Source organism: Chlorocebus sabaeus, chromosome 12 (assembly GCF_047675955.1).
Source record: "Chlorocebus sabaeus isolate Y175 chromosome 12, mChlSab1.0.hap1, whole genome shotgun sequence".
Classification (NCBI taxonomy): Eukaryota; Metazoa; Chordata; class Mammalia; order Primates; family Cercopithecidae; genus Chlorocebus; species Chlorocebus sabaeus.
In genome coordinates, this window is record NC_132915.1 from 34,683,304 (window position 1) to 34,708,796 (window position 25,493).

Sequence of the window (25,493 nt, forward strand, 5' to 3'; positions counted from 1 at the left end):
AGAGGGTACAAGCTGTAAGCCTTAGCAGCTTCCAGGTGATGTTAAGCCTGTGAGTATGCAGCATATAAGAGTTGAGGTTTGGGAGCCTCTTCCTAGATTTTGGAGGATGTATGGAAAAGTCTGGATGTCCAGACAGAAGCCTGCTGCAGGGGGAGATTCCTCATGGAGAACCTCTATTAGAGTAGTACGGAGGGGAAATATGGGATTGAAGCCCCCACACAGATTCTACTGGGGCACTGTGATGGTTAATACTAAGTGTCAACTTGATTGGATTGAAGGATGCAAAGTATTAATCCTGGGTATATCTGTGAGGGTGTTACCAAAGGAGATTAACATTTGAGTCAGTGGGTTGGGGAAGGCAGATCCACCCTTAATCTCGATGGGCACCATCTAATCAGTTGCCAGTGAATATAAAGCAGGCAGAAAGATGTGAAAAAGTTAGACTGGCCTAGTCTCCTGGCCTACATCTTTCTCCCGTGCTGGATGTTTCCTGCCCTTGAACATCAGACTCCAAGTTCTTCAGTTTTGGAACTCGGACTGGCTATCCTTGCTCCTTAGCCTGCAGACAGCCTATTGTGGGACCTTGTGATTGTGTGAGTTAATACTTAATAAACACCCCTTTATATATATACCCAGAATGGCAGATCCACTGATAGCTTGGACGCTGCACCCGGAAAAGTCACAGACACTCAACACCAGCCTATAAGAGCAGTTGTGGGGGCGGAACCTTGCAAAGCCACAGGCGTGGAGCTGCCCAAAGCTTTGGGAGCCCATCCCTCACACCAGTGTGTGCTGGGTGTGGCACATGAAGCCAAAGGAGATTAGTTTGGAGCTTTAAGGTTTAACGACTGGCCTGCTGGGTTTCAGATGCATGGGGCCTGTAGCCCCTTTCTCTTGGCCAAATTCTCCTATTTAATGAGAGTGTTTACTCAGTGTATCTTAGAATACCTCCACTGTATCTTGGAATAATGAAATTCTAACTTTTTTTTTCCAGAAACATTCTAAGGCATGGTTTTTCAAATTCTTATCTAAGTTTAAGAACAAGCATAGGTGAAGTGGGACCTGGAGAAATTTTTACCTTTAAAAACCCTAGAAACCAAGCATATAAGATGGTAAAATGATTGCTTTTAAAATAATAAAATAATATTTTGACTTTAAAACTTTATTTTTAAAAGCAAGAAAAAATGCTATTGCTGGCCTTAATTGTACCTATTCATTTTTCTATTTGTGACTGAAATAAGCATTTAAGGCGATCATTTTGAAGTATAAAGTTCATACTTCATTACACAATCTGTGCAATCAACCTCACTATAAACTCAAGACACAGAAATTAACAGAAGTGGGTGGGCACGGTGGCTCATGCCTGTAATCCCAGCATTTTGGGAGGCTGAGTCAAGTGGATCACTTGAGGTCAGGAGTTTAAGCCTAGGCAACACGGTGAAACCCCATCTCTAGTAAAAAAAAAAAAAAAAAAAAAAAAAAAAAAAAAAAAAAAAATTAGCCGACATGCTCACTTGAACCCAGGAGGCAGAGGTTGCAGTGGGCAGTGGGCCAAGATCGTGCCACCGCACATCAGCCTGGGTGACAGAGTGAGACTCTGTCTAAAAAAAAAAAAGAAATTAACAGAAGTCACCAAAATCATGGTGAAATCATAATTAAGGCAATAAGCAGTTTAAGCAGGCAGGGTTGGGAAAATTATGTTTTAGATTTTGCTTCTCTATAAAAATGAATTTGTTCATACTGAAACTTTGTCTAACACTATTGTCTGTTGCATAGCTCTTGGAATAAGGCAGATCCACAGTAGAAAATTAAAATGGTTCACCTCTAGTACAGGTTTATGGCCTGTACCACAGAGAAAGATTAGAAATGGCATCAGTATATCAAATAAGCATTCACAAATGAACAATAAAATTTTGTCTCCATTTTTTAAAGCACAGCCTTTCACCTTGAGACCAATATACAACACTCTAGATGAAATCAATCAGCATTATTTACTTCAGCTTAATATAATATTGTTAATTGTTAAATGGCTAAAGAAAATGGGTATTTGTACGACAATATTTAGCTTAACTTACTCTCTGGTTATGTATATAATGAAACTAGAGATGAAAGAAAGAATGGAATAGTCATCATGAGCAAATAAAAGAAAGCAGGTAAGAAAAGATGGAAATGGGTCGGTTGCGGTGGCTCACGCCTGTAATCCCAACACTTTGGGAGGCCAAGGCAGGCAGATCACCTGAGGTCGGGAGTTTGAGACCAGCCTGGCCAATATGGTGAAACCCCATCTCTACTAAAAATACAAAAATTAGCCAGGCCATGGTGGCATGCGTCTATAATCCCAGCTACTCAGGAGGCTGAGGCAGGAGAATCACTTGAACCCAGAAGGCAGAGGTTGCAGTGAGCCAAAATTGTGCCACTGCACTCTAGCCTGGGAGACAGAGCAAGACCCTGTTTCAAAACAACAACAACAACAACAACAACAAAGAAAGAAAAGAGGGAAACATTATTGAGCATCTACTCTGCTACATGAACCAGTTCTTGGGTATCCTTCTCCCCAACTTAGAGATGAAGAAGCCAGACTCAGAGAGCCTGTGCCACTTATCCATGGTCACTGAACCAGTAAGTGATGGAGTCAGGTTCAGACACAGGTATGTGTGACTCCAAAGCCTGTGAACCTCCAAGTGCACACAAAGAAGAATGAATCCACAGCCCTCAGTAGCCATATCATGACATTAAGCCACTGTGAACACAGCCCCTTGCTGGCTAAGGAAGAAACCCAACTATAAGAATGTATTTCTAATTACTGACAAGATATGACATTTTAAAATTTAACTTAAAATTTCAGTTTTTCGTTGGTTTAGCCTACAGTTTATTTATAAGCTTCTGGAAGACATTAAAATAGACTTAAACAAATGGAAAAACATTTCCTATTCTTGAATAAAATGACTCCATAGTTCTTCATAAATAAACTTATAAATTAATACAATCCCAATGAAAAATATCAACAGACTATTTTATACTTGGGCATGTTGATACTAAAATTTCTGTGGAAAATCAAGCATGCAAGATTATGCAAGAAAACACTGAAAAGGAAAAACTACAATGGCATACTAGCCTCAACAAGCATTAAACGGTTCTAAAAAGTCTCTGTAATTAAAACACTACAGTACTAGTACATGACTAGACAAACTGACCAGTGAATTAGAGTGTCCAGAAATAAATGCAAGTACATACAGAGACTTAGTATGTGATAAAGGTAGTATCTCAACTCACTGGGGGTAAAGATAGACTTCGTAATAAGTGGTATAGGTACTGCAAGGTAGCCATTAGAAAAAGATAAAATTAGATCCCTATCTCATATCATATATGAGAATAAACCCCAAATGGATTTGGAATCTAAATGTCAATAAATGAGGCTATACAAGTTGCTACGGTTTGAATGTGTCCTCCCAAAGTTCATGTGTTGGAAACTTAATCCTTTATCCTCATGAATGAATAAATGCTGGCTCTGCACTCATGAATAAATTAACGTCCCTGTCATGTGAGTGGGTTTGTAATTATGGCTTTGTTATAAAACCAAGCTTTCTTTGGGAGGCCAAGACAGGCGGATCACGAGATCAGGAGATCCAGACCATCCTGGCTAACATGGTGAAATCCTGTCTCTATTAAAAATACAAAAAACTAGGCGGGCGCCTGTAGTCCCAGCTACTCGGGAGGCTGAGGCAGGAGAACGGCGTAAACCCGGGAGGCGGAGCTTGCAGTGAGCTGAGATCCGGCCACTGCACTCCAGCCTGGGCGACAGAGCGAGATGCCATCTCAAAAACAAACCAACAAACAAAAAAAACAAACCAAAAAAACAAACCAACAAACCAACAAACCAAGCTTTCTTGGGCTTGCTTGCTATGTCTCACCATGTGATGCTTCCTGCCATGTCCTGATGCAGAAGGAAGGAGACTTCCCAGCCTCTAGAACCATGAGCTAAATCAATCTCTATTCTTTATAAATTACCCAGTCTGTATATTGGATTATAGCAACAAAAAATGAATGAAGACAAAAGTACCACAGGAAACAAGGATAACTGTGGTATAGGGAAAAGCTTTCTAAATCAAGAACCAAAATGTAGAGGTAATAAAATATTGATAACTTGATCACATAAAACTAAACTTTTTTTCATGGTGTAAAAAATTTTAAACCACCATAAACAAGTAACAAACTCAGATAAAATATTAGGAAGATCTATCCATAGACAAGAGGCCAATACTCCTAATATACAAAGAACCCTTGAGGAACAGTAGATAAAAGCCCAATAAACAGAAAATTCACAAAAAACAAGATATATAAATGGCCCTCAAACATGAGAAAATGTTCAAAGTCACTCATAATTAAAGAAAAGCAAATTAAAGTAAGACTGAGATACCACTTCTTGCTTGTCAGGCTGGCAAAAACTAAAAAGCAAGACAACACACTTTGTTGCTGAGACTTTGGGAAAATAGCCACTTTCCGATTGATAAACCCTTCTGAAGAGAAACGTAGCAATATCTAACAAGTACTTGCCTTTAATTCAGCAATCTCAACTCTAAAAAGCTACCCTGAAGATACACCTCCAACAATATAAAAATATGAAAGTGCAAAGTTATTCATTGAAGCACTGTTTGTAATAGCAAAATATTGGAAATAATCTAAGTACCTGGGGTGTACAGAATAATGGGCCCTCAGAGAAGCCCATGCCTAATCCTCAGAACCTGTGAATCTATCTCCTTACATGGCAAAAAGGACTTTGTAGGTATGACTAAGCTCAGGATTTTGAGATGGGAAGAGAAGAGTATCCTGTATTATCCAGTCCCAGTGTAATTACAAGGGTCCTAAAAGTGAAAGATGGAGGCAAGAGAGTCAGAATTAGAGAGAAATGAAGATGCCAGGCTGCTAGCTTAAATATGGAGGAAGGGCCCATGAGCCAAGGAATGCAGGCAGCCTCCAGAAACTAAAAAAGGCAATGAAAGAGGTTTTCTCCTAGACCCTCCAGAAGAAATGCAGCCCCCCTCACATCTTGATTTTTATCCATTGAGAACAATTTCAAACTTCTGGCCTTCAGAAATATAAGATAAAAAATTTTATGTTGTTTTAAATCACTAAGTCTGTAATAATCTGTTACAGCAATAGAAAACTAATACAGTGTACATACATTATTTGAATAAATTTTGATATAGCTACACAATAAAACTCTATGCAACCTTTTTTTTAAATGATAAAGATCTCTGTGAATTGATTTGGAGTGGTTTCCAGGATATACTGTTAAATGAAAAATGCAAAGTAAACAAGGTATCAATGATATGCTACCCTTCGCACATAAGAGAAGGGGGCATAAGAAAATACACATGTAGCTATTCACTGTACCAAATCAATGTAGGAAGGACAAACCAAAGATTTATCTTGGTTAAGAAATTAAACACCTATAGAGGAAGGGTGGTAACAGGGTATTATAAAGAGGAGGGGGAATGGGAATGGGTTAATAGGGAGAAAGAGGAAGAACATTTCTTGAAGTGTATCTTGTTTGTTTATTTAAGACAAGAGTCTCACTGTCATCAGGCTGGAGTGCAATAGCGCCATCTCGGCTCACTGCAACCTCTACTTCCTGGGTTTAAGCGATTCTGCTGCCTCAGCCTCCCCAAGTAGCTGGGATTACAGGCACCCACCACCACACCCAACTAACTTTTGTATTTTTAGTAGAGACAGAGGTTTCACCATGTTGGCCAGGCTGGTCTCAAAGTCCTGACTTCAGGTGATCTGCCTACCTCGGCCTCCCAAAGTGCTGGGATTATAGGCATGAGCTACCACGAATGTATCTTTTTATATAGCTTTGACTATTAGAACCATAGCAATGTTTCATATACTCCTCAGCCCTATAATTAATTAAAATCAACCAGATGTGGAGCGAATACAAAGTATAACAAATAAATCCAACTGCATTACAAGTCAATAAACTAACACTGAAGGAGCCAGGAAAAACTAACCTTATTAACTTCTGAAAACAGTATTTTGACTGGATACTGTGAAGACAAAAAGAACATACAAATAATGTCCTCTAGTTATTGAATCTGTTTCTTACAGGGGTACATATGGGCAATTCTAAAACTATTTTATGTGTCTACTGGGACTGAAGTGAATACAGTGTAAAGTGTCTCAGTACCTGAGGAAAAACAACTTACAGATAAAGAAAAGAAAAGAGCTAGAATGAAATGTGTCACACTGGATTGGAATTAGAGGTGCCAATATGAACTTGTGGTTTAGAAAATATATACAGATAGGTAGATATAGAAATAAATACAGATATGTGTCTATGCATGGGTTCACATACATACATGTCTTTGCTGAGAGAACCTAGGGACAATCATCATAACAGTAAGCATACCCAGAGCCCAGGTCTTGATTTCCAAATGTCATTCTCTGACAAAAGGAACCAGGACTCCATGAAGAAGTCAATAATTCCAGGCCTGGAGCAGGAACAATATAAGATGAGCCTGCCATATGCAGAAAAGAAGCAAGTACTCAAAAAAGGATGAGTTCTATTAAAATGATATAGAAAGCAAATGGAAGTTGGTCAAACTCAAGGCTGAAACAATCTGAGCCACAAAATAAATAATGATGGCACTAGCTTATAACCCATAGAATAAAATGTCCATGAAAACATATTGATATAAATAATTGAATAAATAAACACACAAAGAAGGGACAGCTCTTCCAATTAACAAATACAGATGAAATGAAGTAAATTTAAAAAATCAGTATTAGGCAAATCTCGGAGTAATAATTGTTGCATGTAAGATCCCACCAATGAAAGATGAAATCAGTGGGCAAAAGTTCAAGAAGAAGCAGGATATTAACAAAGTCTCAAAGTATTTCCTCAAAGATATTTATCAATTAGAAAGAAAAAATAGTAACTTTACAGTGTATATAAACTTGATGGATACAACCTTAACCAAGTGATCAAGATTAACACCACTAGCAATAAGACATATCAACTTCATGTATCCTCTGATACAATGCAACAAGGAAGACACAAAAGCTGTTTATGGTTTAAGAAAAATAAGCGAAAACATTCACAATCTCAATCTAATTATGAGAAAATATTGAACAAACCCAAAGTAAGAAATTCTACTAAATAAATGACCAGTATTTCTCAAAAGTACTTATCATAAAAGCCAAGGAAAGAAAGAATAACTGTCACAGATGGGAGGAGATTGAGAAGACACCAATTAAATGTAATGTGAGATCTGGGGTTTGATCCTGGAACAGAAAAGGGACTTGAGGAGAAAAACTGGTGAAATGAAAAAAAAAAAAAAAAAAAATCAGTGGTTTAAATAGTATTGTACCAATATTAATCTCGCGGTTTTGATCACTGTACAATTATTTTGTAAATTGTTAACATTAGAGAAAGCTGGATAAAGGATATACTTGAACTCTCCATGTTTTGCACCTTTTCTGCAAATCTAAAATTATTTCAAAATTAAACATTTTTTAAAAATATGGATTCACTTTTATTCTGAATATCATGAGTTTATTCAAGTATAATAATACTGCAGATCGTTTTCCTTAATACTCAACATTAAAGACATCTATGGGGGCTTTTTTCTTTCTCTAGAAATCCTCCTCCTACTCCTGCTGCCCTAAATTCTTCACCATCTTAAGGAACCAGGTAAAGTAGAAACAAGACACGTAGAAGTCTAAAGATTTTAATAGCAAGGTTACCTGAAATTCTTTTGAAATATGGTAGGGTGACTATGTGTCTATCTGTATACATATTATCAAAATGTATAAAGAAGGCAAAAACAATTATTAAAGCTATAGGATCATTTTTAATCATTTTGCACCTGAAACCCTGCATATAGTAGGCAATTGTAAATGCCTCACAGAATTAATAAATAATAAAGCAATCCACCCCCTTGCCCAAGCAATGAACAAAAATTAACAAAAATTTGCTCTCTTCAGATTTATGAAAATAAAATTATAGCTTGGAGGAAAAAAAAAAAAAAAAGCTTTCTGATGGTTACTAGATTCATTGGTCTCACTTAAGTTTGTGAACAAATCTAAAAACAGTGTGTCTGCCCTGGAGAAGTGTCTCTCCTGGACCCATTGTTTGCATGGAAGGGCTAGGCAGCCAAGGATCAGCTTGGTGGCTTGACCCTTCTTTGCCATTTATCTACCTTTGTAGAAAAGTGCCTGTGGCACTAATGACCTTTATTAACTGTTCTACTTTCACTTCTTACCATTTCTGGACATCAGAATATAGGAAATATTAAAAGTATTTTCATTAGCTCCCCTAAGTTACCGCAGACATATTAGTATCTGCCCCACATTTTAAGAGACTCAGTGGACATTTTTAGTAGGCTCTTTGAAAGTTAAATAATGCATAATAGTATTTGCATTTAGATACAGTCCTTCATACTACAACTAAGCTAACTTATTTCCACTCATTTTAGCTTTGAAAGAGAAAGACACAGCAGGTTGCCACTCAAACTTTGAAGACCAGTAAAGGTCAAGATGCACTTTTCAAAGGGGCTGAGTGGGCAGAACCTGGTGAGCAGTTTCTTTATCTGAGCCAGTTAAAGACTTAGTATGTGACCTCTAATCTTTACTTTACAGTGTCTAGCTTCTGTATGCTCATGAAGAATGGACCTCATACCAAGACAGCTGGATATTCACTGCAAAAGAGTAAAGTTGGACCCTTACTACATACCATACATAGAAATTAACTCAAAATGGAACAAAGACCTAAATTTAAGAGTTACAACTAGAAAACTTTTAGAAAAAAAAAACATAGGAGCAAATCCTAATGAAGTTGGATTTGGCAATGGTTTCTCTGATATGACACCAAAAACAACAAAAGAAAAATAAATTGGACTTCATAAAAATTGAAAATGTGTGTGTCAGGGGATACTGCCAAGAGAAAAAAAAAATACCTGCAAATGGGAGAAAATATTTACAAAACTTATATCCAATAAAAATCTAGTATCCATAATACGTAAAGTACTTTCTTTTTCCTCATGATTTCTCAGTTTATTGCTCCCCTGTTGGGCTTTCTGTTTAATAAACACGTAGGAGCTCTAGTTACAAGTGAAGAAAATGAAGGTTCATGACAAAACACAACACATTGAAGACACTTGTTAAAATATTTTCTCAAAAAAAAAACAAAAAAACCCACTGTCCATTTTGACTTATTTTGTTTTGGTGCCATTCAAAATGTATAAAAAGCCTTAGCAACTAAATGAAGACTGGGTTTCAAGAAAAAAAAAAGTAAAGAAGTCAGTACTGCATGTCTTAACTGAATTTTTACATGGATTTGCAGGTTTAATTCTACTTGCATACATAGCATGTTTGTTTTAATCTAACGTATTTAGAGAAGATCACATTGTACGCACTTGTAGAGTTTAACGTCTAAGTAGAATATGTCGATCTCATAACATGACTTTGAAAAATCAGAAGTTACAGTCCATTTAATACATGATTATGAGGATGCATACAATCATCTTCAAAGCTGTTGCCATCAATACTCAGAGCAACTCGCCTGGTGTCTTGTTGAGACCTCACCTTCTGCCCTTCATGTCTGTCTTGGGGTAAATCAAGAGGCAAACCAGAGCCAGCGCTCATCACCAAATGGTCATCTTCTCACTGGGATCTCATCACCAACAAGCTCAACCCCTAAGCTGGCACCCACAAGAGACTTCCCTGCAGCCCTCTCCAGCCACAAGATGTCACAGTGAAGCACTTAGAAATGCAGGATGTGTTATGGAGCACGATGCTGAGGAGGAAGACCAAGACCCAAGCCACCAAGATGACAGTGCACACCCCCAACCAGATGGAGCTTTTCACCACGACCTGCCTATCCTGGTCCTCCTCTGCCGCCCCCTGGGGAGCCTTGCCTTGCAGAGGCTGCTGTCCAGCAGGGATGGTCACCACAGTGACAAACTTCTGCGGGCTCCTGGGCAGCAGGCGGTAGCTCATGTGTCCGGGCAGCAGCGCATGCTCCTTGGAGATGGGCAGGGGCAGCATGTAGCACCGATTGCTGGGAAGTCTGATGAAAACAGGTGTGTGCTCGGAAGTGTGTGGCATGGTGATGCCAGGACCTTGGGGTCGTCGAGGAGCTGCGACACGGAGAAGCGGGGGGGGAGGGGGCAGCTTGGTGACACCGCTGCCCCAGGGTCATCACACGTCCTTCTGGCTGGTCCTCATCTGCTGGAGGCACACTGAACAGCAGGTGTGCTTGCAATCCAGCAACTTGGGCCTTTGCTAGGGGCTGTAGTAATTAAAACAGATCTGACATTCTAGCAGAGTCCTGGGACAGCGTCTCCATGGTGGACCCTCAGCAGGAAGGGCAAGACCACGGGGAAGGGGAGGGAGCTGGTCTTCAGAGGCCGCCTCTCTGCGTCTTTCCAGTGCAGGTCATAGGGAGCTCACAGGCATCAGCACTCACAGGTGTGTTCATTTTGTCAAAGGCCAGGACGACCTCAGCGACAGGCACTCAGAGCCAGCAGCGGGGCACATCTTCTCTCAAAACATCCAGGAATACAAGGCCAGCAGCAATGGTAATTTTCAAAGACCATGGCTTCTGGAAACAGTGGTTCCCAAGGAAAGCATTGCAGTATGATTATTTATCCTCCAAACTGAATATGTCACTGAGTCCCTTTCACCCCATTCTGCGTGATGACATCAAGCGGAAATGGTATGCGTTTGGGAGGCAAAAGCCAGGAAGCACAACTGAGACTGAGCTTTCTTCAGCGAAACTTTCTCGGTGGCAGGTTCAGGTGCTCCCTACAGAGGCTGCAGCGTCAGCATCGCGGGGTGGTCCTGGCGCGCCCGCCCAGCTGAGCCAGACACGCCCTAGGGCTAGCGGCCACCGCGAGCCACAAAAAGGACACACAAAAGACTAGAACTGACATTTCACCAAAGCAGATACACAAATGGCCATTAAGTCCATGAAAACATATTCAATGTTATTAGCCATTATGGAAATTTAACTCAAAACCAGAATGAGATATATTTCAAAATCACCAGATGACTAGAATTTGGGAAAAAAAAAAAAGAGAGAGAGAGAGAAAACAAGATTTGGTGAGGACATAAAAAATAGTAACCCTTAGACTTTACAGTGGGAATGTAAAAAACAGCAGCCATGGTGGAAAACAGTTTGGTCGTTCCACAATAAGTCAAGCATAAAATTACCATATGGCTCAGCAACTCCATTACTAGGTATATACCCAAAAGAATGGAGAACAACTGTTCAAACAACAACTGGTATAGGAATGTTCACAGCAGCACTAAACAATAGCCAAGAGGTAGAAACAACCCAGATATCCACCAACAGATGACTAGGTAAACAAAATGTAGTATATCCATACAATGGATGATATTCGCCATAAAAAGGAATGAGGTACTGATACATGTTACAACACGGATGAATCTTAGAAAGATTATGTTAACTGGAGGAAGCCAGACACAAAAGACTATGTATTCTATGATTTCATTTATAGAAAATGCCCAAAATAGGCAAACCCATTGAGACAGAAAGCAGATTAGTGGTTGCAGAAAGCAGATTAGTGGTTGCAAAGGGCTGAGGAAGGACAGGAGGAATTTGAAGTGGCTGGTTAACAATTATAGGGTTTCCTTTTGGAGTGATGAAGTGTTACAGAATTAAATAGTGGTGACAGTTGCACAACATTGTACATGTACTAAATGTCACTGAATTGTGGTAGACTTTAAAATGATGACGTTTATATGATGTGTATTTTTTCACAAGTGAAAAAAATGAACTTTGGAAGAATGACTTCAGGTGAGGAACATGGGGAGACTAAGGCAGCTAGTGGGTACAGGAGGTATGGGCAGAAATGAGTGCCAGAAGGACAAGCTAAAGACAGTGTGGATCCAGGAGTTAAGTCACGCATGTACCCCAACTCCCTCAGCGAACTTGTGTTGGCCATGCCGCCCCTTTATGCAAGACACTTAAAGGTTAAGTCCACTTACACTTCTAGGCTCTGGGCCAACTCCCATTCACTATCTGGTCTTTCTACCTACAAAAATTGTGCTGCTTTCTTCTCCTCCACCTACTCTACATTCTGATTCTTTGTCACCAAAAGCCTCTCTGCAAAGCACACACTGCACTTTCTTCCTTTCCTCAGAACATAGGACCTTTCCTATTTGAAGATGTTGGTACAGTCTTCTCCTCAAAAAACAAGCAAGTGAAGAAAAAAACCAGACGGGAGGGCACAAGTATGACAGATATTGGGAGTTATAAGGATTTAAGCAACTTTTAAATGCGTTCATAATAGTTGTTTGCTGCTTTAATTTTTATGTATTTGAGAAAGCATTTATTGAGCACACACTGTATTTTATGTTGCAAAAACCATCAGGTCACATCACTACTCCTCTCAAAACCCTTTAGTGGCTTCCCACGTCATTCAGAATACATTTCAAAATATTTGTCCTGGGTACAAGGCTTGAGCGACCTCTTACCTCATCTCTCTCCACTCTCCTGCATCCTTTCAGAGTTCTGGCCATACCAGCCTCTTTGCTGGTCTTCCAACTCACCAGGAGTTTTCCCAGCTCAGTACCTCTGCATTCACTTTCCTTCTGCCTGAAACTCTTTCCCCGGCTATCTGCATGGCTCACTCTGTCATTTCCCTCAAGGCTCAGCTCAAAGGTCACCTTCTGAGGCTAGCACTAACTACTCTACCAAAAATGGGATTTCCCCACTCACCCACCATCTCCCATCATCATCCCTTATTCTTTTTCCCCTCACAGAACTCATCACTACTAAGATGCCGTGATTGTTGGTTTGTTGCATGTGTTCCCACTGGAGTGTAAGTTCCACAGGGGAAGGGTTTTGTTCACTGTTATGTCTCCCCATCTAAATACTGCCCAGTATAGAGCAGGGACTCCTCCATAAATATTTGGTGAATGAACAAATGGCACATCTAATAAGAAAACTTTTGCTTTAATTACTGATTTTGCTGAGTGTTTACATGGAGCAGATGCTGTGTGCTAAATTCTTATATGTGGGACATCTCACTTAATCCTCAGAGTAACTCTACAAAGTATCATAACCCTTATTACTAAGCTATATACTCACATGTGGGAAATGAGACACAGGCAGGCTAAAGCAACGTGCCTACAATCAAGAATTATCCAATGGACATAGAAATCAACTTGAAAGAGCTTCCATTAGCCAAAGATGGGATAACTTGAGCAAGAAGAATAATGACTACAACTGATTAAGGAGTTTATAGTCACAATATACAAATAAAAATTATTTGGTAACCTTTGGAGATTTCTAGAGTGTCAATTCACTATTCTGAAATTGCTAAATAAAAGGACAGAATCAAGCATTTATTTTTGTTTCCTGTATAAACTACATTTCAGGATAACCAAGTAAGAAGAGAAAGTTCTTAATAAATTTCCAGACAAAAAAGGTCAAAGGAATGAGAGAATATTGTTAAACTGCCATTTTTTTCAAGCCCTAATGAAGTCACAGATGTGGGCAATGATCATGAGTGGATGGTAAGGCTAGTCGATCACAGGTTGATGGGGAACTTTATAATGGGCAGCTCAGGTTGATATGACTAAAGGAAAGACAACCAGACCTCATGAGCTTTATGACGTGATGTATTAGAAAGTACACAGTGCCACCTAGAAAAGATTCTTGCTAAAAGAACTGAACCTGAGTCTCATCAAACCTCTAGGTTTACCACTTCATAGGAAGAATGAAGTGTAGAAGAATATGTTAAAAAATACCATGAGGAGGCAATCAGCCAAATACAAACTATAGGACGTTCCATAGAACAGATGAGCTGGTTTCTTCAACTAATAAATGGTATGACAAGTAGGAAGGAAGGGATATTCTCACAAACTGAGAAAGACTTAGGAGTCATAATAATCAAGTATAGTATGAAAACTTTGCTTGGATCCCTGTTTCAAACCCAACTGTAAAAGACACTTGTGAAGCAACTGAAATTAGGTTGCATATGACAGGAAGAAATTATTGCTAAGTTAGTTAAATATGGTTATATCCATATCTGTTACAGATTCATACAGAAATATTTACAGGTAAATTGAAATTTGCCTTAAAGTATATTCCAACAAAAAGGGGCAAAAAGGCAAAGGAAGATGGAATCGAAGAAACAAGATTACCAAAATGTTAAAGTTTTTTTTAAAGTTTTCCTCTCCTCTACATACACTTTAGCAAGTTAGATTTGCTGGTGGGTCTTAGTTATTTCTTTCTAAATTGATGAGATTATATCTTCAGTTAATTTTTTTCAAAACACCTGGCTGACTTATTTTCTTAATATTTGCATGTTTAAAATTTTCTTTTTATCAGCATGTATGTATAATTTACCTAAAATTTTGGTGTATTTCTCTCAAAATTCTGAAGATATGACTCCATAGTCTTCTGGCACTTAGAAGACATTTGAAGGCAGACCAATTTTGGATCACAAAACACTCTAGAATTCTCAGTTCTTAACACAATATTGAAACTGTTTGTTGTCACTACCACAAGTATCTCTAGCTCCTAATTCAACTGGCATATGATAGACACTCCATAAAGTGTATTAAATGCGTAAGTGAATGTTGCAATGCCAAAGGAATACCTCCCAGTATGTGTCTGGAAGTATGTTTCTTCTTATAATTATATTTGGAACATACTGTATCTTTTACCTGCATGGTAAGATTTCACAGAAAACTGAGGGAGTCTATATACATTCTTCCTTCATTTTATCCTTTTGTACACTCAGGCCTTTACAGACTTGTTTCTTCCCTCATATTCTACTGACATGGTTCCTCCCAGGCACTGACCTTTCTTTAAAGGCCTTTGACTTCTCTGTAGCATTTGACACCGTTGAAAACACCTTCTTTCTTCTTGAAACACTCTATGAATAGACTGCCAGGCCCCAGGTACCTCAACAACAGCTCATTAAGAAATTCAGATGGGAAATTTCTTTTTTATTCTTTTTCTTTCTCTTGAGACAAGATCTTTCTCTGTCACCCAGGTTGCAGTGTAGTGGCATAATCACAGCTCACTGCAACCTTGACCCCCCAGGCTCAAGCAATCCTCCCACCTCAGACTCCCGAGTAGCTGGAACTATAGGCACACATCACATTGCCCAGCTAATATATAATAATAATCTATAATACATATAAAATATATGTAATATATGTTACACATATTATAAAATACATGTAATATATGTTACACATATTATAAAATATATGTAATATATGTTGCATATATTATAAAATATATGTAATATATGTTGCATATATTATAAAATATATGTAATATATGTTGCATATATTACCATATATAACATGTAATATGTGTAATACATAATATATGTAATATGTATGTAATTGTATAATATATGTAATATATGGCATATATCATATAATATGTTACATATATTAGCTGGGCAATGTGATGTGTGCCTATAGTATTATATGTAATATATATTATTATATATTATATATTTCATATTATATATATACACACACACACACACACAGAGTGGGGAGAGAGAGAGAGAGAGAGAGAGAGAGAGGAGACGGGGTTTCGTCATGTTCCCCAGGCTGGCCCCAAACTCCTGGGCTTAAGCCATCTTCCTCCCAAGTAGCACGAGCCACCACACCTGACTAATCTTTCTTCTTGTTTTGTAGAGATGGGGTTTCACCGCGTTGATCAGGATTATAGGCATGAGCTACCCCACCCAGCCTATACATATTAATATTAAATAACTATATGTTTTGGTTTATAGCTATGCCTCATTTTCTTAACACCAAAGTCTAACAATAGACATAAAGGTTAAAGTCTAGATCTCATGTATTTTTTTAAAAATCTTCAGTTTGTTGCTTGAACACAATAAACAACAAATAAACATCTGTTTACTACCCAACTAATCTTTACATTGATCATAACTGCTTTGCCTATATAAGCACTGTAGCATAGCACGGACTATGAATATGTTCTTCCCTTATTCTCAAAATGCTTTTCCAGCCACTCAGGTGATACAAAATTAGTTTAGGTGTGCCACCTAGTGGTATTTTAAGGAAGTATTTTAAAGTAGTGCTAGTTTACCACTCATCGCCATTCTAACCCAGGCTAGAAATTGAAGTTTGTTGATAATCTGAAAATACCATTATAATTAGTAGCATAAATCCTCTCCATCAAAATCTGAAGCAAAGTCATTAGTTCAAAAAAAAAGAAAACCTTTTGATTTGAGGCCTTTTACAAATTTGATTAACCAGACTCCAGTGATTGATTTAATTTCATTTCCTGATTGGCTATTAATTGAAAACTTGCTTGGTTTCTATCTCCAATATAGATTATATTAAATCACTGACAATCACCAATTATAATTATGTAGCATCACAGAAAAAGAAGTGAAAAAATGCTTCTCACCCCAGGCCATGCATTACAGTCACCTGGAGAGATTAAAATAACTTTGTGAAGGTCTGAGGTGGGACCCAAACATTCAAAAGGCCCTGGATGAATCAAATGTGCAGCCAGGATTGGGAGCCTGGCCAGTGGTATAAGAGATGGGTTGAATCATGAGTGGTCTTTTCCCCCACAAGAAAAAACAGTAACACAAGATTATTGAGCTGTGATTTATCTTCTTTTTAATCAAAAAATATAGAACTAAAGAAACTCCAGTAGGATAAGATTTTAGTTTTTAGGCTTTACTTTAATAAATGTTTTGCTTTATTTCTTCTATTTATCCTTTTCGTGGAGGTGCCATTAAATTAAAAAATAGCCGAAAGCCTAAATCACAGGTTAAAGATGTCATTTGGACATGGTATTTCAATCAGAATTTTTTTTAAAACTTCACCTTTGAGGACCCTAAAAAGAGATCATCTTCTAGCCCAGTAGTCAAGTTCATTCCATTTGCAGGGTCCTTTTCAACCCTAGAGACTTCTGGGACATGAGGTCAATTCCAGCCCAGCCTTAGCTATTTGGATTCACTCAACACATAGGGAGGAGAACCCCCAGGGAGCTTCAGGAACATTGTCACAACAGAATTCTTAAGTTTAGTGGGAGATTCGCTGGTGTTCATCTTATACTCCATAACTTACATTTGATATAAATATATTCTACGGTATATATAAAATATTTCATACTCTTAAAAAAGGAAAGAACAGCTCTAAACCCTAGAATGATGCTAGAAGTTTAATTCCTTCAAGTAGGACACATTCAAGGAGCAACCTGATCTTCCGAAACTGCTGTAGATGAAGATGTTTCTCTCTAGGCTGCCCCAGATAGGATGAGAACTCAAGTATCTCTAGAGTTAGAACGCTGGTTCAACCACGTTGATCTATATTCCCCTGTTCATCCTTTCTTAAAATTAAGAAATAAATAATAAAGTATATCTTGATCAACAAGAAAAACCTAGTCACCTTAAGCAACACATGGGAGAATCAGTCCACCATGGGCCAAGTCTTCCTGTACCACCTTGTTGGGTAGGATGAGGTCACAGGCCCTAACTGCTCTTTAGCTGGGTCATTTCCCAGAGTTGCGTTTGCAGTAAACAACCTTGAGGGATGAGGTACCATCTCCTTCCAGTCAAAGAGCAGACTTGCTCATCACTCATGATGAAAGTGAGAGTCCACAAGCTCAATGATCCTCGGCTATGTCACAAACCCAAAGCATCCATCCCAGTATCCAACGAGGCTCTCCTTCATCTCCTCTATGGGACTTGGAGTGTGTGCTGCTTTCTGTGCTACGAGTAATAAAGTCTTCTGTCAGCATAAATAACAGGCTAATTTATTACAGCAGTCCCCTCTTATCCATAGTTTCATTTTTCACAGTTTGAGTTACCCATGGTCAACCTCAGTCTGAAAACATTAAATGGAAAATTTCAGAAATAAACAATTCATAATTTTTAAATTGTCCATCATTCTGAGTAATGTGATAAAATCTCCCACCATTCCAGCTGGGACATGAATCATTACCTTGTCTAGTGTAGCCAAGCTGTACACACTACCTGCCTGTTAGTCACCCAGTAGCCATCACAGTTATCAGATCAGCTGTCACAATATCACAGTGGCTAGTGTTCAGGTAACCCTTGTTTTACTTAACCATAGCCCCAAAGTGCAAGAGTAGTGATGCTGGCAATTTGGATATACCAAAGAGAAGCAATAAAGTGCTTCCTTTAAGTGAAAGAGTGAAAGTTCTCAATAAGAAAAAAAAATCATATGCCAAGGTTATTAAGATCTACAGTACAATAAGGTAGTTTGAGGAGAGAACATACACAAAACTTTTATTATAGTATATTGTTATAATTATTCTATTTTTATTATTAATTATTGTTAATCTCTTACTATGGCTAATTTATAAATTAAACTTTAACACAAGTATGAAAACCACAGTGTACATAGACTTCAGTAATATCCATGATTTCAGGTATCCACTGGGGATCTTGGACCATATCCCCCACAGATAAGGAGGACTACTGTTGTTTGCAAGTAGCATAAAATCCCAGACACTTTACATGCCCTGATAGTTTTGGTGGCAAACATGAGATGCTCATAGAGATATCTGACTTTCTGGAAAAGGAGGGACAAGAGCCCTGGTTGGCTGTATTATAGGACATGAGAAAATTCCTGGAGATCTGGTAGTAAATGATCTTGCCTAGATGGTGATGAGGATGGGAAAGTAGAATAAGGGTTCCTCACTGTCCTATGTGTTAAATGTGGTTGAACAACAAAAGGTAGGTTTGAAACAAGGTGTCCTAATGGTGCTTGGGCTGTGTCATGCTCCCTTCTGGGGTGGGAGAAGGGAGGATGTTATCATGACAATGGGGCAGTAAGTCCCATGCTCCAGCCAAAAAACAGCACAACGTGGCTATGGCTGCTGAATCTAGGGGTCCCCAAAGCTGAAATAAATGGTGTCAGCAATGAGGGTAGGGAACTATGGGTAGACTAAAAGCATCAGAAACTTGTTTATTGAGCTCAGTGGCAGGTGGCCACTTAAAACTGAAAGTAAATACAAAGCCTTGCTTACTGGCACTGAGCTGCTGTCTCCCTCCAGTACCCTATCCCTCCCCTGCCTCTCCTCCAACTTCTGCTGCTTTAGGGAAGTATGCTGGGGAACTTCAGGGATGGGAGTGACTCAAACTTTTATGGCTCTGTTGGACTGGACACAGGTGCCAAAGTCTACTTGGACTCAGGGAAGGCAAGTATGCTAAGCACCGGGGTAGCCCAGAGCTCCAAAGACTGCAAGGCTGTGCAGTGGCACCAGCAAAGGCTGAAATAATGATGGCTCTGAGTGGCAGTTCTCTCCAGAGGCCAGAGAACACAGGAGAGGAAGCAGCACCCATTCTGGGACAAGGAGCCAAAGGACAAAAAGCCCTGCCTGCCCCTTTCCCCTAGCTGAAGACAGCATAATCTCTTGAAACTATTACAACCACCCTTGAAGTAACTATGTTAAACTCTTTGGTCTCTGTTCTTTTATTGTTATTGTTTTGGTTTTTTGAGACAGGGTCTCGCTCTGTCACCCAGGCTAGAGTACAGTGGCATGACCACAGCTCACTGCAGCCTTGACCTTCCTGGGCTCAAGAAATCCTCACACCTCAGCGTCCTGTGTAGCTCGGACTGTAGTTGTGTAACACCATGACTGGCTAATTTTTTTAATTTTTTAAATGGAGATGGAGTCTCACTATGTTGCCCAGGGTGGTCTTGAATTCTTGGGCTCCAGCAATCTTCCTGCCTTGGTCTCCCAGTGTGCTAGGATTACAGGCGTGATTAGGCGTGAGTCATCATGCTTGGCCACATGTGTGTTGTGACTGGGGGGGGGGAAGTAACTGAATTCAACTGACAGAGTGTGAGCAAACTTCACAGTGAGTAAAAAAAATTAAAGGGACCTTTAGCCAATTCAAGATACTGTGATGTGTGTCAACATTCTCCCTCCCCACTACATACATATGTACAATGACATTGATGTATTACGTGCTTGTATTATAAAACTCACAGTAACCAAAACAGACTCCCCAGTCAGGGATTCCCAGATCCCTTCCAGGTGGTCTAATAGAAACAGAGAATCCCAGGGAGAAAAAGAAAATCACTATCAAGCCCGAGAGGCCACTGCCCAATACAGCAGCACCACCTGCTGGGCACAGGCACCAAATACATCCTATATTAGTTTGCTGGTGCTGCCATAACAAAGGACCACAAACTGGACAGCTTAAGCAACAGAAATATATTGTCTCTGTTCTGAAGGGGAAAAATCTAAAGTCAAAGTGTCTGCAAAGTTTGTTCCTTACTAAGGCTGTGAGAGAAGCATCTGTTCCAGGCCCCTTCCTTGGCTTGTAAACAGCTGTCTTCCTATTCACATTGTATGCTCCTGGTATGAATAGCCCAGTATGAATTGTATTGTCTTGTGTCCAAATTTCTTCTTCTCATAAAGCCATCAGTCACACACTGAATTAGGGCCCATTCTAACCACCTCATTTTAACTTGATTACCTCTGTAAAGACCCTATCTCCAAACAAGATCACATTCTGAAGTACTAGAGGTTAAGGCTTCAACATATGAATTTGGAGAGGGAGGACACATTTCAACCCATAACACACCCCTTTCAAAAACAGGAAGCAATCATTGGTCTGCTGCTGAGCTCTTCTTAAAAATGAACTCCTGACCCACGGAGGCTTGTAACTCCCAGGTCTGACATCTCCATTTGGGGTGGGTCAACCAGGACACAACTACGAGGAAAGTAGCTCCAACCCTCTCCCCCTGCCACAACCCAACCCTTGCTCATGGCCCACTGTAAAAGCAGTAGATTCCCTAACCTCAACGCTGCTCAACTGTGACACAAATCTACTGAGTGCACAGCACTCATTTCGCCCATGCCCATCTTTGTCACCTGGGTGAGTTTTGGAGGACATGGGGATTAACACCACCACGCTCATGCTGCTTGCTGTGCTGTGAGTAAAAAAGTCCTCTGACTCTGATGTCTGTGTCTCCAGTCTTCTGTAATAGGCTAACTTGTTAGCTTGCAAGTAAGGTAAAATCCGAGACCCTTCACAGACCCTGACTTCACGGGGACCAACATACGAGTAAAAACCCTGTAGTTTCCAAAGGTCTTTGACAAGGACATGCTAAACATTGGACACCTGGCTGATTTGTAAACCTAATACTTGGTCTCCCCTTGGTCACTGCTCTGTTACAATAATTCAGTTGTCCATTCTTTCAATTGCATAATCCAGGATATTCGCCCCATCTCAAACATCATCTTTGGGGGTAGGGAGCATTATTCTACGTACCACATACTCTAAGCAGTTATCTCTTCCTACAGAATGGAAATTTTTACACAAATTTATCTGGATTGGAGATTTAAATTAGCCCGTTCACCAAATAATTAGTAATCCATTTTATCTTGGTTTTGAGGATGCAGCCCCAAGAACATTTTATTTTGGGGGGTCAAAGAGAATGTAGGGCTGGAGCACATGTGGTAGAAACTTTAAACATTATAACAACAAAATAGCTTAATTATTTTAAAACATACCTGAAGTCGAGCACTCATAAGCATGAACTCCTTTTGATTTTTCATGCTTTCATTCATAGATTTTGAAAATATAAACCCCATTTTGACCTAAAATGTAAAAAAAGCAAGGAGACTTATAATAATATACTACATGCATTCTTGTATGCTCCACTTTGAGTTACATTGTGCTTATGACAAAGTAAAAAAAAAAGTAAACTTTCTGACCTAGGAACACAGTGTGGATTCTAGTCCTTGCTCCTAACTAGCTGTCTCACCTCAGGCATACTTAACAATTCTAGCCATCATTTTACTCACCTAACACCAACTGATTGAACTAGATAATTTCCAAAATCTTATCCCTACACTATAAGTATATGGCTGTTTCCTGATTTTTCCTCCCACCATAAATCTTGAAGACCTGAATTCTTGAAGAAAAAAACAACTCTCTTTTTTTGTGAGGGGCAGGGTGGATACCACCCATCTTCTTACCTCTGTACAATTAGGCAACAGAACCTTTGCATCTGAGGAGGGGTGATTAAGAAGATGCCTTGTGCATCTTGAGAACATATTTCTTTGTGCTCTTGCATTTGCATTTTAAGAAGATTGAGCTGTCTCAAGGTCAGATCAGTTATTCTTCCTGTCATCCCACCACAATCCCCGTCCCTCTCCTACATGCCCCTTATTTCCATCCACCCACTGCTGACTGTCTTAGCCATCCTCCTCCAGCTTCACTCTCATTCTCTCCAAGATACTATGTACTAAAGTTCTCAAAAATGGAAAAACATACGGACACTTAAATGTCCTGGAAAATGTACTTTTTAGATGAACGCACAGTAGTGTCTATCTTACATAAGTTTTTAAGTGGGCTGTCAACTCTACATGGGACAGAACTCCAATTCTTGTTCTTAATCCAACTGGGTGGTGGGTACAGAAGACCTTGAGTTAGTTGGTTGCATTTCAGAATATTGCAAAACTCAGGGGAAAGTTACAACTGCTCTACCCTTCTCAACAATGTTGCTGATACCTTTTCTCTTTAACAGGCTGTTGAGTAGGGTTGTGAACCTCAGGTGAGAATGGCCAGTCTTAATTCATTATAGCCAGGATTCACAAGTATTCTGTGGGAAGCCCTGCTAATGGGGTTCCAGGTGAGTGGGAACTGCAAGCAAGACTTCAGTGACTTCCTTGTATTCTGGCCAAGGATGCACCCTGGAGTTTCAGGGCTGTGTGCCAGAGTCAGCTTCAAAGCTGAGCACAGGATACCAAACCACTTACCAGGATGACAAGGCACAATGCTGAACAGGCCTGAGGTGGTGAGACTTCCCTCCCCCTCTGCCACTGTGCCACTCCAGCACCCTGTGACCAGAGTTAGGCCACTCACTGACAGCAGGGCGATTTGGCAGTTCTTTCCTTTCTCCAAACGCTAACAGTCCCATGTGACTCATCTCTAACAGCAGACCAGAACCTGCCTGAGGTTAGGAGCGAGATATTATCCATCTTGACAGTCTCCATCGTGTCTACTTCCCCTAAATGTTTGCAAAGCATGAGAGATATAAGAAAAACAGTGGCTCAGGCCACTTGCCATTACTTATTTTTCTTCTGAACATAGGAGTGGATGACTAAATTTTTATACCTGCTGCAAACATTTATTTAAAAAAAACAACTGTACTCTAGTACTATTCCTCCACATACCCTGTATATCACAGAACTGTGTCCTTTAAAGTGCTCCTGTTTGTAAGGGGTTAGGATCTCCCCTGAAAAGAGAGAGTCCTCATGTCAATCATCTGGGAAAGAAACACTGTCTAGGAAGTTAGTATTTAGACTTACCACTTTCTGGGCCTTGCTCTCTTGGGTCTGGGCTTGTAGTCTGAATGTGTTACAGGACGCTCCCAGGTAGAAGGGTTAAAGGTGGAAGCCAAGCAGGAAGAAGAGCTTCCTTATGGGAACCACACCTGAGAATAAATGCACCACACCTTGTAAATTTCACCCTGGAGTTCAGAATTTTCAACATCCTCTCCTTTCCCAACTTCCCCATTCCTGACAAAGTCATGTCCCAAAGTCTGGGAATATTCCCTAGGGTGTCCAGAACACTTTCAGCTATCTCTTTTTGCTCACAAAATATGTATCAGAAAATAAGCAAAAGTTGACCTTGCAATACAGGTAACTTTGATTTCACTCACTTGTATAAGGCAAGTCTTTTAAAAACTAACACTTTTTACCATGGGTAAAAAATGTCTTGCTACCTATACAATTTTAAATATCACTGTGTCTCAGAGAGATGTTTTGCAGAGAATGCTGATTTCAATCCCTCTGCCTTCATTTTCCCTTTGATTCCTACTCACATCTTGGAAGGGGTCTTTAATGCTTCAGCCCTGCCTCTCAGGTGAACTATAGATTACTATGAGAAGGTGTATTTCTGGGGAGAAGTGGGGGCTGCAAGTTCCAGACAGCCTTTCTTCCAGTCACCCGTGAGTACCTGGATTTGATTTTACTTGGGGGGACAAAAAGGATTAACTGCATGAATTCTGTCATCGGGATTACTGCGCTGACTTATTTCCTGATCAGATGACACGTTGCCTGAATGTGTGACTGATCGTCTCACCACATTCATTTTCAATAAATATTTGCATTCCATTCAAACTAAGCCACATCCCCCTGCAAATTCCAGTCCAGAGCCCACAGCTTCCGGAGGTTTTCTGTAATTAACACCGCCCTCGCTCCCTGAGGCCAATTACTGTAATTTAGATGTTCCCCGCAATGGTGTGCTGATTTCTGTTGACACCACTCTGCCTGTTTTTCTCAACTCCATTTTAAAGCTACGGAGAGATCCGGAGTCCACGCCAGGCGACAAGAACGCGCCCTAATGGAACGAGGTTGGCAATACCTATCAACACCAGGGGCAGTGCGAGAGCCAACGGCAGGCGCTCACGAGGACAGGGCGCCCAGCGCGGCCTGGCAAGCTCGGGGCCTAGGAGATCGCGCTGACTGACATGGCCGGACTGACCCTTCTCCCCACCCGCCTGCGGCGGTGTTCACTCACTGGGCGGCGCTGGTTCCGGGACCAGGCGACCGGTGCAGAGGCCTCCAGGCCCGGGCTCCTTTAGCCCGCGTCAGAGACCGGGCCTCGCTCCGCCCAGCGTCGGGATTGGCGCCGAGCCACAGTAGATGACGCGCCTCAGCCAAATTCGCGCAGCCCTTGGCTTCTTTAAAGGGCCAGCACGTCCGCCAGAAGCAGGGTGTGTCCTTCCGGGCCAGGCTCAGTGTTACCTGAGGTGGGAGGGGAAGGTCAAAAGAGGCAAATTCAAAACCGCGGGGACTCGGCTGCCACATTTTTTAGATAAGGCAGAGGAAGCGGAGTGGAATTCTCAATTAAAGGCCTCTGTGCCCTCATCTGTTAAACTGCCACTCTTAAAGAGGCATAAAGATAAGACAGAAACGAAAAAGAACAGAATTTACCGAAATTACCCATTCTCTTTTGAACAGAGTCGTCTTTCTCCCCTGCTGCTCTGAGAGATGTCAATTTTGTCTCAGCCTCACCAGCAATTTCCATCTTGAATAAGCCAAGTCTCCCAGCCTGAGAGAATACTTGAATCATTGGCACTCTGTTCTTTGCTACCAAATGGCTTGGAAAAATAGCATGAACGTCACCAGTCTCTGGCCTTCAGGAAAGTCCCCGCCGACCACCACAGCGGTGGGAAGGCGTCTAACTTCCTCCAGGCTCAGCGTGTGAGTGAACACCGCCGTGACCTCCTGGGCACGTCTTGCTGCTCTCAACAGCAGCCCTCAGGATTCTGGAGCCTGGGTCCCACATTCTGGATACCATTTGTTGAATGGCTGGATGGGGAAATTACAACAGCACCCTCATTTCCAGTCGTGGGAATGGGCGGGTTACCAGGAGGTTTGACACCCTTTAAGGGAGATTAACAACTGATGCACGAAGTAGTGAATCGTGTTTGAGTGCACAGACTAACATAAACACACT

The 25,493-nt window shown here is 40.4% G+C and overlaps 1 protein-coding gene and 1 pseudogene across 2 annotated transcripts in view; both read right to left on the reverse strand.

Annotated features, from left to right (window-relative positions):
• Positions 1-24,718, reverse strand: part of PLGRKT (plasminogen receptor with a C-terminal lysine) — a 75,418-nt gene extending 50,700 nt beyond the window's left edge. The window contains exons 1-3 of one of the 2 annotated variants that reach the window (XM_007969336.3): positions 24,552-24,718; positions 23,339-23,463; positions 21,536-21,622 (exon numbers count right to left, since the gene is read on the reverse strand). In XM_007969336.3, coding sequence (XP_007967527.1) covers positions 21,536-21,616 — 81 coding nt within the window. In that variant the 5' untranslated portion in view covers positions 21,617-21,622; positions 23,339-23,463; positions 24,552-24,718. Of the gene's footprint in view, positions 1-21,535; positions 21,623-23,338; positions 23,464-24,395 lie in introns of both variants that reach the window. The other variant, XM_037998437.2, reaches the window with a different exon arrangement.
• Positions 2,973-15,197, reverse strand: LOC119624359 (E3 ubiquitin-protein ligase RNF152-like; annotated as a pseudogene).
• Positions 24,719-25,493: the final 775 nt, after the last annotated feature.